The sequence below is a fragment of the Limanda limanda genome, chromosome 4 (assembly GCF_963576545.1).
Source record: "Limanda limanda chromosome 4, fLimLim1.1, whole genome shotgun sequence".
Lineage (NCBI taxonomy): Eukaryota > Metazoa > Chordata > Actinopteri > Pleuronectiformes > Pleuronectidae > Limanda > Limanda limanda.
In genome coordinates, this window is record NC_083639.1 from 4630038 (window position 1) to 4645036 (window position 14999).

The 14999-nt window shown below is 39.7% G+C and overlaps 1 protein-coding gene across 1 annotated transcript; it reads right to left on the bottom strand.

Annotated features, from left to right (window-relative positions):
* Positions 1-597: 597 nt before the first annotated feature.
* On the bottom strand, positions 598-5062 carry LOC132999468 (sodium- and chloride-dependent GABA transporter 2-like). Its single transcript, XM_061069150.1, has 14 exons — positions 4897-5062; positions 4643-4777; positions 4264-4404; positions 4100-4184; positions 3884-4016; positions 3668-3802; positions 3423-3526; positions 3173-3297; positions 2975-3087; positions 2342-2479; positions 2056-2158; positions 1517-1617; positions 1156-1326; positions 598-762 (listed from the first exon to the last, which is right to left on the bottom strand). Exons 1-14 carry the CDS (start codon positions 5060-5062, stop codon positions 598-600), a joined length of 1815 nt encoding a protein of 604 aa, XP_060925133.1.
* Between the last annotated feature and the right edge of the window lie 9937 nt (positions 5063-14999).

Sequence of the window (14999 nt, forward strand, 5' to 3'; positions counted from 1 at the left end):
TGTTTTGATAAAGGTGGTGATTCATCTTTTGTCTGCAAGATTTCAAAATTGTAGATTTCAAAACAACACCAAAACTAAGCAGCCTCATCTCTTTCCTGTATCTGTGTGTCATGTGTCAGTTCAGCCAGGAGATGTCTCACTGTCCATTTGAACATAGAAGTAGTGCTCACTTCTCTGGAGAAGCATTGGCTCAGAATCTCTTGAATTCACATTGTATCAGGTTCTCCACTCAAAAAGAAAAAATAAATAACTCACCTATAAAAACATCAGAAAGCTAAACGAATGTGAGTTAACCTAAAGCTGATACAGGGAAATGGGTTTGCCATTGGAAAAATGTAGTTTTCAGAAGCAAATTCAAAGTTTTGTGGTTTGCATCTAAATTGCAGAATTCAGACAAGGGCAGGTTTGACTGAAAGCTTACAAAAAAAGACCCACTAAAAACAAACTTAATGGTCAGTCAAACAGGTAACAGTGCAATAATCTGTACAATGGGATTTCCAGTAGCTTTTGTAACATAACTCAGCGTCGGAAACGTTCTGCCAAAGAGATTTAAAAATCATTATTTTCTTCACAGTCCTTTTTCCTCCTCTTGCTTTTTTAAATTGCAGATGTTCTCTGAGCGCCGTCCTCTCTGTGGTCAGGGTTATCTGTCTTGCGGAGTGTAAACAAGTCTGTGAATGTCTGGAAGGACTCAGGATGTGATGCTTTCTTTGATGCTGTGCTGGGTAAGTATTTGGCTGGAGTGCACAGAACTTTTAGTCTCTGTGTGAAGGAGAACAAATAATAATTAAATTATAGGGACAATTCCAAGTAATTCCATCACAGAATGTGAAAATAACAAATCTGCTGAACAATGATTTTGTTTTCTCTGATGACAAGTAACAGCCAGTAGGGGGCAGGTTTTAGGGCTGCAGATCAGAAGCCCATGCTTTCCTAATGTTTACTACTGAATTGTGTTGATGATCTGGAACAACTTGCAAGAAAATGGGTGCACAGATCTAATACAATGCACCTACAAAATAGAGTTTCTGAATAAATTCACTCAAATATCCTTTTACAGATACTCTGAAACTAATATATACTGTCATTGTTTTCAGTTGATACCATTCTAACCTTTGAGTCTGACCCTGTTTCATGAACAACATGTGATCATACCTGTCTCACTGTTCCTGGAGTGACACTGACAGCGTACACCATCCACAGAGGAACCATGAGTGTTGACGATAGAGCAAGAAATCCTCCAATGGTGTAGCCCCACCAGGGGTATTCATAGGTGTTGTTGAATTTGAGTGGAGTGTACCTTATCACAGTGAAGAGTAATGTACACTGAAGAAGAGAAAACGGAAAAAGAAAGCATGAAAAGTAATTTAAACGATCAGATTAGAAACATACTTCTCACAGAAAAATGTACAATTTGCTGCTGTGTTAAAAGTCGAAAGTACAATGAAGTCAAACTCAGCATCAGTTGATTCTCTATGAGATGGCTGAGAACATTCTGTCAAATCTGGATACTTACAGTACAGATGGCTGGTGTGAAGAACTGCCAACAATATTTCATAAAAGGCCAGGGTTGATATCCAATCATGTCCTCGATGTTATCATAGTAACGACCAGCACCTTCAGAAAATAGGAATTGGTAGTTTTTTCTAATTATTTTGTCTCACACATGTTTTTTGTCAAATTTCGAAAAAGTCAGAACTCTGGGATGCCTGTCTACGCTTTGGTGTGGCTATTCAAACCTGTGATTATTCCCATAAATTGTAAAAAATATTTCCTGTTTATTGTCTCACAAAGCCTGAGGTGGGGAGCCACAGGTTTAACATAACTAACAATATGGTCTGTTAGTCTGCATGAATGCAAAGCATCAAATTAAACTACATCAATTTTAGCCTGTGTAAATGTAAACACGTGTATGTAGTATACACTGCAAAACAAGCATTCTTGATTTTTTTTAACATTTCTCATCTGAATTCTTTTTTTAAATCTCCTGTCTCCTGCGAGCTGTGAAAGGAGAAGACCCAAGATGAACCCTGTAAGGGAACAACTGCTCTTTACCATAGACCCATCCAATACAGACAGATTCAACAACAGCAAAAAACAGGAGCGTCATCCCACTGGCAGCGTAGTGGTCAAACAGCTGGAAAATATAAAGGCCTCCCTGAAAAATGACAAGAGACAGAACTAATCACTGAGAAGTTGTAATTGTATCAACTAGTGTTGGTCCAGTGTTATGGTCCATAGATAACAATAGTGCATTTATAAACATATACATTTCTATTACAGAGGGGAATTTTGGCAAAGGCTTTAAGGATTATAGAAACTGTCCTAACAAATCACTCACCTCTGTTACCATCAGAAGACCAATAAAGAAACTTCCAGCATTGATGGCAAGAAGAAGGAGTTTACGTCGACAGCGGTTGTGAAAGACTGATGGATACATGTCGGAGACGGTCGTGACCAGAGCTTCTTGAAAAACAAACTGTGGGAGCAAAAACAGATACATTTGTTGGATTTCAAAAGAAATGAATGGGCTATATTCTGAGTAGAAAAGAAGGTTACAATAATTCAGAAGGATTCCACATAGTCTCATAATTAATCCTGGGTGTGTTTTGGGCATAACATGCCATAAATCAATCAGTGCCATCTGCTATTCCATTTATAAGCCAGGTGTATTAACACCATGTTGGATTTCTTTCACACTGCTGGAAAGCTTTGTTCTTGTGTTGTGCACCAGCCTGGGAACATAAAAGAGGCTGCCTTAATAATATGCCCTTTAAATAACAGTGAAATACAGCACCACCATCGCTTCACACTGACTATAGCAATGCACCTATAATACACCTGTTCACGCCCATGAGATCCGGGCTTCTCTGGAACTAGTGAATACACTCGATCTGCGCTGGGTGTAAGAAAGCCCCGTGGTGTCGGAACATAACATTCACAGCAACAACAGAGTTGATTCATGGCGTCCTACCTCGCTGTCTAATCCCAGGAAGATGATCATGATAAAGAAGGCAACAGCCCAGAGCTGAGGAAATGGCATGAGAGCCACAGCTCGAGGATAGGCGATAAAAGCCAAACCTGGACCTGCAAAGGTACAGGGAGAAAACTGTTGAATATTTCATCAGCCTTAATCTGGGTTTATATCAGGCATTATTCTAAAATTCTATACCTGATTCAGCCACCATCGATATATCCACATTTTGCTCCTTTGCCATGAAGCCAAGCACAGAAAAGATGGCGATGCCAGCTACAAAGCTGGTGAGGCTGTTCAACAGGCACAGGTAGACACAGTCTCTGCAGGCGGAATACAAATAAATATATCAGTAAACTTGAGCTCAAATCCAGTCAGGTTGAACACAATTGAATGTGTGTGAGAGTGTGTGTGAGAGAAGAGTGTGTGAAGATGTAATGATACAAACTTGTAGCAGTTGTTGTTGTACTTGTTGTAACTTCCCAAAGACGTCAGAACCCCTGCGCAAAGTCCAAAGGAATAGAAGATCTGACTGCCAGCATCCATCCACACCTCAGGGAATTGAATGAATTGTTGTTAGAGAGCATTAAATAGACCAACTTTATTTCATATGATTCATCAAACGCCACTTTCTCTCCTTGATATTAAACAAAGTACTTTTTTGAGGATGATGAGGATGATGAGGATGATTACCTCTGGATCAGTGAGGCGGGACAGGTCAGGGTAGAGGTAGTACGTGATTCCGTCTTTCGCCCCCGGTAAAGTCAGCCCACGGACAAGCAACACCACCAGCATCACATACGGAAATGTGGCAGTGAAGTAGACCACCTGAGACACAACCAATAGTGAGATGAAAAGTCAGAATAAACACGATGATAACAGAGTTTGCATGAAATGGGATTGCTGTACCTTTCCTGTGGACTTCACTCCATTCCAGATACAGAAGTAACACAATATCCAGGCAAGAAGAAGACAAAGGGCCAAGTCCCAACGAATATTTCCAATATGCTCAATTCCACTGGACAGGCCCAAGATTCTCCTCCTGTCACAAAGTTTATTCAAGGAACATAAAGAACAAAGAAAAACACAAAAGCTGAAAGAATATTGTTAATTCGTGCTACTTACTCCCAAAACTCCACAACTGAAGAGGTGCTATTTCCATACAGGAGCAGAGAGGAGGTTTGATTGGGGACGTGGTCAAAACACCAAGCTGTTTTGTAAGAGTACGAGAGGCACTGATCACACTGCACAGATGCATGATGTCTGTATAAAGTCTCGGGGTCCGGTACCTGTGTTCCAGCTGTTGCTACAGCTCGCCCATGGGAGCTCAGACTTGAAGGAGGAAAACAGGTAGAGAAACGCCCACGCCAGTATAATGATGTAATACACCCCAGTGTACAAAGCAATGATTTGGCTTCCATAACCTAAACCTGTTGAGAGTGAGCGATGTTCAACTGTGACATTGTGATTACCCACTGTAAATGTGTGCAGCGTTCAATACTGAGATCTCATTGATGGAAGGGTTGTGAAGTAAACTAAAAATACAAGCAGCAATTACAAAATAATGAAAAATGCTTTCAAGCAATAATTTTAGTTGGTAGTTTCATGAACACTTAATATTTTCTCATATTTGCAGATCATAAAATACTAAACACTGTGAAGATTTACCTTCAAACAGGGGGCAGATTTTTCTCCAACACGTGATTCCACCGTGACTGGTGAATTGGCCCAAAGACGTCTCCAGGAAGAAGAGCGGTATTCCACAGGTGAACAAGAACAAAATATAAGGAATGAAGAAAGCTCCTTAAAAAACAAAAAACAAAAAATCTAGTTATAAAATTGCACACAAAACAAAAATCAATGTTACCTGATCAACATATTGATTTTAGCCCAGGGAGCCTACGACAACAGCAAAGATTTACCTCCTCCGTTTTTGTAGCAAAGATATGGAAACCTCCAGACGTTTCCCAAACCAATAACGTGTCCGGCCACTGCCAGGATGAACTCCACCTTACTGGCCCACTGTTCCCTCTCCTGAGGTTTTGGTTGAGGTTGTCCTGGTCCCGGTCCCAGGTTTGCCAGATTCATTTTCACCTGTGAGTTTTGTTTTTGGTCCATTTAAAATACAGTGTATGTAAGTGTGTAATACAGTAGAGGATGTGAAGTTGTAGTCCGACCTAATTACCTCTGCCAAGAAGGTTATATTACAGGTTATTATTAGTAGTAATAAAAGATAATGACATAAATATAACTGTGTTTCCAAGAAGCAAAATAAACCTGCTTGATTTTAATATGATATGAAATTAGAGAGCAAACCTGAAAAATGCTTGTTTTTACCTTGACCTGTTGGAATGTTTCCTCCTGTGAACCTGCAGAATGAAAAAATTAAACCCTGTAAGTGGGTTGACGTCCGCGAGGAGTGGCCACTGAAACTAATAGATCCAGTCTTTTTTTTAGTTGAAACCAGCAGAGCAGGTTCTCTCTCTCTCTCTCTCTCTCTCTCTCTCTCTCTCTCTCTCTCTCTCTTTCACACACATTCAGATTTTTGTCATTGAACTACAGCATCTCAATTGTGTCCCTGTCTTGTTCTGTTAAATACATTTGAAGGAGCTGGGTCGTATCACATGGCAGCATCATACGCACAGTAAGTAGTTAGTTTTTCATGGGTCAATATTGTTTTTCTTATTGAGCCAATAAAGTAGGTTAAGAAGCGGTATTGTTTTGTATAATAAATTATGCTCATTAGTAATAAGTAAGAAAGTTCTGTTTACAGTTTTTCTCAGTTGTTAACACAAAAAAAGCGAAAATTCGGCACAATTTGAACAACATTCACTTCATATACAAATCGCTCGACCCAATTTGGCACTACTTCATACTCCCTTATCTGCATTAGACTCTGACTTTCCTTCTTAACACTGTGCTGTAAATTACACATCACCTTGTTGTCAAAACATTGCACACAATGTTCAGTTGTTGCACACACTTCTCAAGTAAAATCTCAAAGCATCAACCTACAACACACAAATACTCAAATCTCTAAACATTCAGGTCTGTTGAGCAATTTGCAATCAGGACTGCAGCATAAAAGTGCCTTCAGCCTCTGTTTTGTTTGATGAAAAATGGAATAGAATAGAATACAGTGTGCTCGGAGTATTTATATTTTGCGGGACTGAAAGAGAACCACACCGTGGAGGAAGAACACGCATTTTCACAGCCGAACAAGAGACTGAAATTGTAGATATGGTTCATGAGAACAACGCTATCACACTCAGGCAAATACAGTTTTTCTCGATTGCTTAAGCACGATTTTCAAAACAGGGCCCGGTGTTTCAAAACACTAAACACAATTGGCACAACCACACACACAATCAGCAGAACACCTCAGATCCTTTGCAAAATGAAACACTCTTGTAAAAACTATACACTAATTTATCAAAACCATATTTTGTTACCATATGAAACACACATGCTTCATATGACTTAATTCTGTTTGAGCCAGTTACACACTGCTGATGCTAACCTAAAACACTTTTATCAAATCCAGTTCTCAGTAATTCGAGTCCTGTAAGTGAAGTAGACAGAGAAAGTGCAAATAGACAATAAATTCACCAAACTCTACACAACACCAATGCTGCAGACTCATGAAAATAGAATTTATTTCTCTCCATGTACCCAAATCAGTCAACATGTCAACATGAAGAATCACAACAAAACACATCCCAGTTTTCATGCTACTACAGTAGTGTCCATAACACTGTAAGCTCAGCAAATATCAGACAAACAGAAAATTCTGTATCCAGGTCAGGTTTCAAAGAGAGGTACCTGAGCCTGGGGCCGGAGATCGTAAACCCTCCACCGCCATGCCGAGAAAAACTCTTTGATTGGGTTTAGAAAGGGAGACTATGGTGGAAGGTGTAGTTCTGTAAACTGTGGAATGTTGTTGAAACCAGTTCTGGACCAGAGCAGAGAGGTGGAATGACACATTGTCCCAGATGACAGTGTATTGCATCTGGTGCATGTGGTTTACTGCTGTGACGATGTTGTGCAATTGCTCCAAAAATGTGAGAATGTGAGGTGTGTTGTAAGGGCCCCTACTGGCGTGACGGAGGAGGACCCCATTTTGTGTAATGGCAGCGCAAAGGGTGATGTTCCCCCCACGTTACCTGGGACACTGATTATAGCCCCGTGGGCGTGGCCAATGATATTTCTGCGTCTCCTTCCTGCTTCTGTTAGGTTGAACCCTGCCTCATCTATATATATGAATTCATGCGGGATTTCCTCTATCTGTAAAACTCTCTGAAATACAGTGAAAGACAAGATTGTGTAGTTCAGCATAGGTCTGGTATACAGTACATTTACATTATAAAGGTTACGTGTGCAGTATGCAACATCACAGTGCTAAAGTGAACAATAAATCCCTCCACATACTAATGCCGCAACCTTCTCCTCCTCAGTGGATTCCCCCTTTCACCCTCACTCTTCTTCTTTTTTGAGCACGAGCTCCATTTTGGTTGAAGACAGGTGAACTCAGCTGCTGCTTTTGTATATTGCTTATAGTTTTTTTTCGATTGCTTCAACACTAAAATCAAAAGTATTACACAATTATCAAAACCTTACACTCAAGGAGCATAACATGAGCCCAGATCTGCAACACTTTACAGTTTTTCACAATTGTTAACACACGTTTTTCAAAACAATAACGGCTTTCTCAAAAATGCACACAGAAAACTCAAAACCTGACACACAAAATGCTAAACCTGACACTCCCTTTGCAAGATGACTCTTTGCCATCAAATCTCTTCACTGTTCACAAACAGGAACTCATGTTTTCATTTGGTACACATTGCCATATTTTCAAATGACACACACATACCATTTATTGAGTACACACAACTCAGCATTTGCTTGCACACTTCCAAGCATTTACAACACACTGAAGTGCAAAATTGAAAACATAATCATCGAAATGGAACACACCATATGAATGACAATGACTCTGGTGATTAGCCATTTCTCCTTTTGTAAACTGTCTCAGTGTAGGCCTACTTTTTTCATAGTCAAACATAAAACAGATACACAAATGCAGCAAAAAAAGGTTTATTTCAGTACACACAGAGAACAGTACAGTACTGACACAGACAGCATGAGAATGCAAGTTACAGTATGGACACACAGAGGTCATCACAGTGGGCTACAGTGAGACACTGTAGAAAAGGAACAATATTGGATTACAGGTAAAATACATGCATGTGTCAGTGCTGAATGTTTGGTACTAACAAGCACAAACTCTGGCCGTAACTCCTTGATGCGTCTGTGTTCAGTTCGAATGGGACCCTGTTCACTTGTTTCATCCGCATGGCATTCCTATGAAGAATACGGTCCAATGTAGAGAGGATGACGGTCTGGACGTTTCTAAATGTATCAGGTCAGCCAGGATCCTAGTTTTTATTTGTCTGAGTGTGATAGCCTTGTTCTCATGAACCATATCTACAATTTCAGTCTCCTTTTCGGCTGTGAAAATGCGTGTTCTTCCTCCACGGTGTGGTTCTCTTTCAGTCCTGCAAAATATAAATACTGTGAGCACACTGTATTCTATTCTATTCCATTGTTCATCAAACAAAACAAAGGCTCAAGGCACTTTTATGCCGCAGTCCTAATTGCAAATCGTTCAACAGACCTGAATGTTTAGAGATTTGAGTATTTGTGTGTTGTAAGTGATTTGGGTATATGGAGAGAAATAAATTATATTTCCATGAGTCTGCAGCGTTGGTGTTGTGTAGAGTTTTGTGAATTTATTGTCTATTTGCACTTTCTCTGTGTACTTCACTTACAGGACTCTAATCACTGAGAACTGGAATTGCTAAAAGTGTTTTAGGTTAGCAGCAGCAGTGTGTAACTGGTTCAATCAGAATTAAGCCATATGAAACGTGTGTGTTTCAAAATATGGTTTTGATAAATTAGTGTATAGTTTTTACAAGAGTGTTTCCTTTTGCAAAGGATCTGAGGTGTTCTGCTGATTGGTTGTGTGGTTGTGCCAATTGTGTTTAGTGTTGTGAAACACCGGGCCCTGTTTTCAAAATCGTGCTTATTCAATCAAGAAAAACTGTAAACCGGATTGGTGTGTCTACAATTAAGCAGTCATGTGTGTAAGGTTTTGATAATTGTGTAATACTTTTGATTTTAGTGTTTAAGCAATCGAAAAAAACTGTAAAAACAAGGATCCTGGCTGACCATGTCAGCCTCTCTACATTGGACCGTATTCTTCATAGGAATGCCATGCGCATGAAACAAGTGAACAGGGCTCCATTCGAATTGAACACAGACGCATCAAGGAGTTACGGAGAGAGTTTGTGCTTGTTAGTACCATATATTCAGCACTGACACATGCATGTATTGTACCTGTAATCCAATATTGTTCCTTTTCTACAGTGTCTCACTGTAGCCCACTGTGTTGAACTTGCATTCTCATGCTGTCTGTGTCAGTACTGTACTGTTCTCTGTGTGTACTGAAATAAACCTTTTTTTGCTGCATTTGTGTGCTGTTTTATGTTTGACTATGAAAAAAGTAGGCCTACACTGAGACAGTTTACAAAAGGAGAAATGCTAATCTCCAGAGTCATTGTCATTCATATGGTGTGTTCCATTTCGATGATTGTGTTTTCAATTTTGCACTTCAGTGTGCTGTAAATGTTTGGAAGTGTGCAAGCAAATGCTTAGCTGTGTGTACTCAATAAATGGTATGTGTGTGTCATTTGAAAATATGGCTGTGTGTACCAAATGAAAACACGAGTTCCATTTTGTGAACAGTGAAGAGATTTGATGGCAAAGAGCCATCTTGCAAAGGGAGTGTCAGGTTTAGGATTTTGTGTGTGAGGTTTTGAGTTTTCTGTTTGCATTTTTGAGAAAGCCGTTATTGTTTTGAAAAACGTGTGTTAACAATTGTGAAAAACTGTATTTGTCTGAGTGTGATAGCGTTGTTCTCATGAACCATATCTACAATTTCAGTCTCCTGTTCGGCTGTGAAAATGCGTGTTTTTCCTACATGGTGTGGTTCTTGTTTCAGTCCTGCAAAATATAAATACTGTGAGCACACTGTATTCTATTCTATTCCATTGTTCATCAAACAAAACAGAGGCTGAAGGCACTTTTATGCTGCAGTCCTGATTGCAAATTGCTCAACAGACCTGAATGTTAAGAGATTTGAGTATTTGTGTGTTGTAGGTTGATGCTTTGAGATTTTACTTGAGAAGTGTGTGCAACAACTGAACATTGTGTGTAATGTTTTGACAACAAGGTGATGTGTAATTTACATCACAGTGTAAAGAAGGAAAGTCAGAGTCTAATGCAGATAAGGGAGTGTGAAGTAGTGCCAAATTGGGTCGAGCGATTTGTATATGTTGTGCAAATTGTGCCGAATTTTCGCTTTTTGTGTGTTAACAACTGAGAAAAACTGTAAGAGATTTGATGGCAAAGAGTCATCTTGCAAAGGGAGTGTCAGGTTTAGCATTTTGTGTGTGAGGTTTTCAGTTTTCTGTGTGCAGTTTTGAGAAGGCCGTTATTGTTTTGAAAAACGTGTGTTAACAATTGTGAAAAACTGTAATAGTAAAGTCGATCTTTTTCAACATTCATATAGATGTGAGTAACATAGGTTTGAACCACCACAAAATAACTCACAAATATAAATTTCAGATATAGCGTTTTAACAGTCAAGTATTAATCACCACTATATTGGTCATTATACCAATAATATTTTATGGAAAGTAATAATGAGATGTTGATGTTTATAGAAAGTAAAAGTAAAGAAATTAAACGAATTTATGAATGTATGAAACGGGCTGTTTTTGTCAGTGGTAAACCAAACTATGATAAATTACACGAAAGGCTCTCTCTCTATAAAGTACTGAACCTTACTTTTAAGTCAAATACTGTACCATATATCAGAATGCACTAGAGGGAGCCAATGATGCACTCTCGCTGGAATCAGTGCTCCACTTAACCATTTACACACAATAGAGATTATGAGGTCATTTTACCATTTAAAATTGTGTAACTTGTCTTTATTCAGCTGTTCATTTATAAAACAGTTAAACACAGTTTAAGCATTGCTGTTTGGTCCCTTGTGCATCTGTTGTTTTCAGTTTGATCTAAAAAGATGAACACAATCTGCACATTCACCGATGTGGTCTTTTTTAATCACCAGTAATGTTTTAATGTTATTATAAGTAGTGCACTCTGTCTTCATGGTGCTGAAAAAGCCGATGGTACCGACGTCAACACCTTAATATCACCGTTGGCGTCTCAAAACTAAAACTATCATCTTATTTATAGTAAAAGATTGTTGTTGAACTGCAAGTTGTGCAACGTTAAGGTGTGCTATCATGCATGTTAAACACAATGTAACCACTTGACTTGACTTGACTGACAATTGCATTCCCTTGGTTCTCACGAAGAAGACTGGGAATTGGTCCAAAGAAGTCTCCAAGAAAAAGAAAGGTATTCCACAAATTAAGAAAGAACCTTTAAAAAGAAGGTCTAGTTATAATATAGCGCACAAATAAAAGTCACAGGGGTGCCAGGAGTAGGGGGCAAAGGGACCACTGGTTAGAAAATCGGAGAGAATCTTCACTCTGTCGACAATTGCATTTCCTTGGTTCTTCCGAAGAAAACTGGCCTCTCATTTAGTATTTTTGTTATTCCCAACACTCAGTGTCTCTGTTTCTGACAAACTCTACCCTTATGACAACATCTGTAATTTTTCAGAATCTTTGCAAAATGAGGAATAAAGGTGATGGGATGTGAACCAGAGTCTCCAGTGTCAGTGTCTGACACCTAAAGCCCAACCATCAACCCAACAGCTTCCGCCTTAAAACAGGCATGAGTCTGCATCATCACACTGCTTCTGCTTTTGTGTGTTCGAGAGCACAGTTCTTATTAATCTGAATGTCAGCACAACAACGATATAACTGATCTGAGGAAATTAAACAGACATGTTTTTGTGTGGCGCCTATGATTTACATTTGTTTCAAACTTAAACATGTTAAATAAGTCTTTACAGATATATACAAAAACTATGTGTATTTCAATGGTTTGAATGTCACACTATTTGTGAGTTTATATTGCAAAAGACTTGACTGGTCCTCTCAGCTGACAGCTGTGTTGCTTTGAACGTGAGTACCCCCACACCCCTGCAGAGACTCACTTTGACCGACTTAGATAATTATTTGACAGCCAGTATAATGATTTGTCAGTGTCTTGTACTCAGTGTGTAGAGTCTTGACGCTTGAAGCAGTGCCTTGTCAGTGATGTACAGACAGACATTAGCACTAAACTGAAAACAAGCCTTTTGAAATGGAAAAACAACAAGCTGCTTCAGAGGATGAAAAATGGTAAGCATGTAAAAAGATTGAATCCTCATTTTATTCGTAGGCAACTTGGTCACAGGGCTGTTCTTCAAACCACTAAACCTGGTTTGATTATTCTTTTAGTAGGTTGTGCCATCACAGTACAATCTTGATGTAATTATATGGTTTGATCATTTGACTGGAGTGGGAAAGGAGCTGACAAAAGTTTTGGGAGCAGATGCCCTGGAGGGGGTTGTTGCCATAGGCAAGATCGGTCTCATCTTGCATGTTGAACGTCAGATGGTGGTTCATTGGGGCTACAACACAATCAGGGATGTTTGCCTCGAACTGCATGGCAGATGTGGGTATCTATGTAAGAAGTGTTATAGAGAGTTTAAGGTTCTAGCCGAAGGCATAGGTCACTGAAAAGTTCACTGAAAAATTTAAATTCAATCATTATCTACTCTGCATTATGCCGATGGAGGGGTGGGTGAATTGTTTGAGTCCACAAAACACTTCTGAAATCTCGTGGGTAAACTTTGTTGGTGTGTCTCCTGTGGTGTCATCCAAGTGTCACCACAGGAATCTAGTTAACCTAAGACAGCAGATACAAATGTATTCTATAGGGAAGCTTATTTAAAGAATATACTGAGCCTAAATCCAAGTAGTCCAGTAGTATGAAACCCCATAAGTCCAATGCACACGTTTTAGTCTAAACGCCAGTGATATCTTTCTACGAGGTGCGTTCACAGATCCTCGGACACACCATCATGTATCACGCTAGCTTAGTCCACTTCCAATGACCATGTTTCAAGTTAAAGATGAATTTCGGGGCTTGCGGAACCTTTGATGACACCAAACGAGCAGTATGGAGGCATGTTATGTTTTTCTGTTTTATTACATCTGAAGTACAAGTCGCCGGTTACTTCAACTGTTTTGGATTCGGTTGTAACAAGTTTACCCCTGAAACTCCACACTTTACCCCCCCCCCCCCCCCCCCATCGGCATAGCGGTTAGTAGATGATGAGTGAAATTTCGGTGAACTATCCCTTTAAACTCTTCTAGAGGAACAGCTTCAGACTGGATCAGGTGTTCATCCATCCATCCATCCAATATGTGCTGTGAATAGAAAATACTCTTAGATGGGCATAATTCTTTCCCATTGATGTTTGAAATGAGAGTACAAAATTAAAATTAAAATGAAGGTCCACAAATCAATGCTGTTCTGATAATGAGCATGAACCTAAGAATAGAAAGAAACATGTCATCCAGGGACAGAACGTGGTATTTCACACGATGCGTTTGAAATCTGTTGAATGTAACATCACTTTGGGATGGAATGCTGTGGAACCTGGACCTCAGGATGTGTGTCTGAGACGGGGACAAGCAGGACAAGTTGAGCGATGGGTCTGCACTACAGCACGATAACCTGAGCAGACAAATATATGTTGTTTATCAAGAGCCGTGTAGATCCAAAATGCAATTTTCCACGTAAAATGTTACATTTACATTTCTGTTTATGGGTAGATTAAACAAACAAGATACAGTTTCAGTGGGTGAGCTTATATATAGGCCGAGGTTAGTGTATTTCTGTATGTGTATTTCAGAGTTAGTGTAGCCAAACAAAAGTGTTTAACCAGAAAATAGTACAAATGGCAGCCAACTGCAAGGAAAATTGTATTGCTTGTCGTTGTCTCTGACACTTTTCAATGTAGACATGTAAACACAAGTGAGTGAGTAGCTTTTCTTGTTGTGACTTGTCAGTGTAAATAAGCATTCCACAATTAGCTGATGGAAGCAGTGCAGGCAGAGGACAGCAAGTTCACTTGGCTCTGCGTCTGCCAATCGGTTTGTTGCTCCCTCACTGTGATCTGAACACTCACCAAAATCACGACTGCTTGCCGTCCTGGCTCCTAAATGGTGGAATGAGCTCCCCAATGACATCCGGACAGCAGAAAGTCTGTACATATTTTTCCCCAAACTAAATTGCACTTTGTAGTTTGTCTTTCTTGAAGTAAAATTGTACTTTCTTGATTCGTGTTGTTCTGGGTTTGTACCCTCAAGGTGGAATGCACTAATTCTAAGTCGCTTTGGATAAACCATCAGCTTAATGAAATGTAATGTAATGAAAAGGACCAGAAAGAAGAAAAGTCAACTTGGTGATAGCACTAGACATGTAGGTATCACTGAGGGTTTATCCTCAGGGAACCATACATATCTATCGATTTCATTGCTGAGACCTTTAACGAAAAAAGCAAAAATGTCCACTGCATACTGATGCTTGAGAAAAGTCAACCTGGTGATGGTACTAGACAAGAAGAGATCACCCAGGGTTCATCCTAAGGGAACCATTAATATCCATTGATTTCATTGCAGAGACATTTCCCTGAAAAAAGTCAACCACTTCTTGTTACTATTTGGAAGAGTCAGCAGATTTGGTCTGAGCTAGAATGTGGGCTATACCGGCAACACATGTTGTCATGGAGCTAGCGTGGCCACTGTGCAAATCCCCTGCTCTGCTGTACACTGAGTCCATGTGGCTGTGGGAAAAGTCTCCGCCTTAAGTTGCTCATTCAGAAGCACATAACGCCCCCGCCCCCTCTCGACCCAGGGTGCTTTCTCTCTCCCTCATTGTCACACAAGCAGAGCTCTCTCTCAAATCGCTACTCATGGACTCACTCATG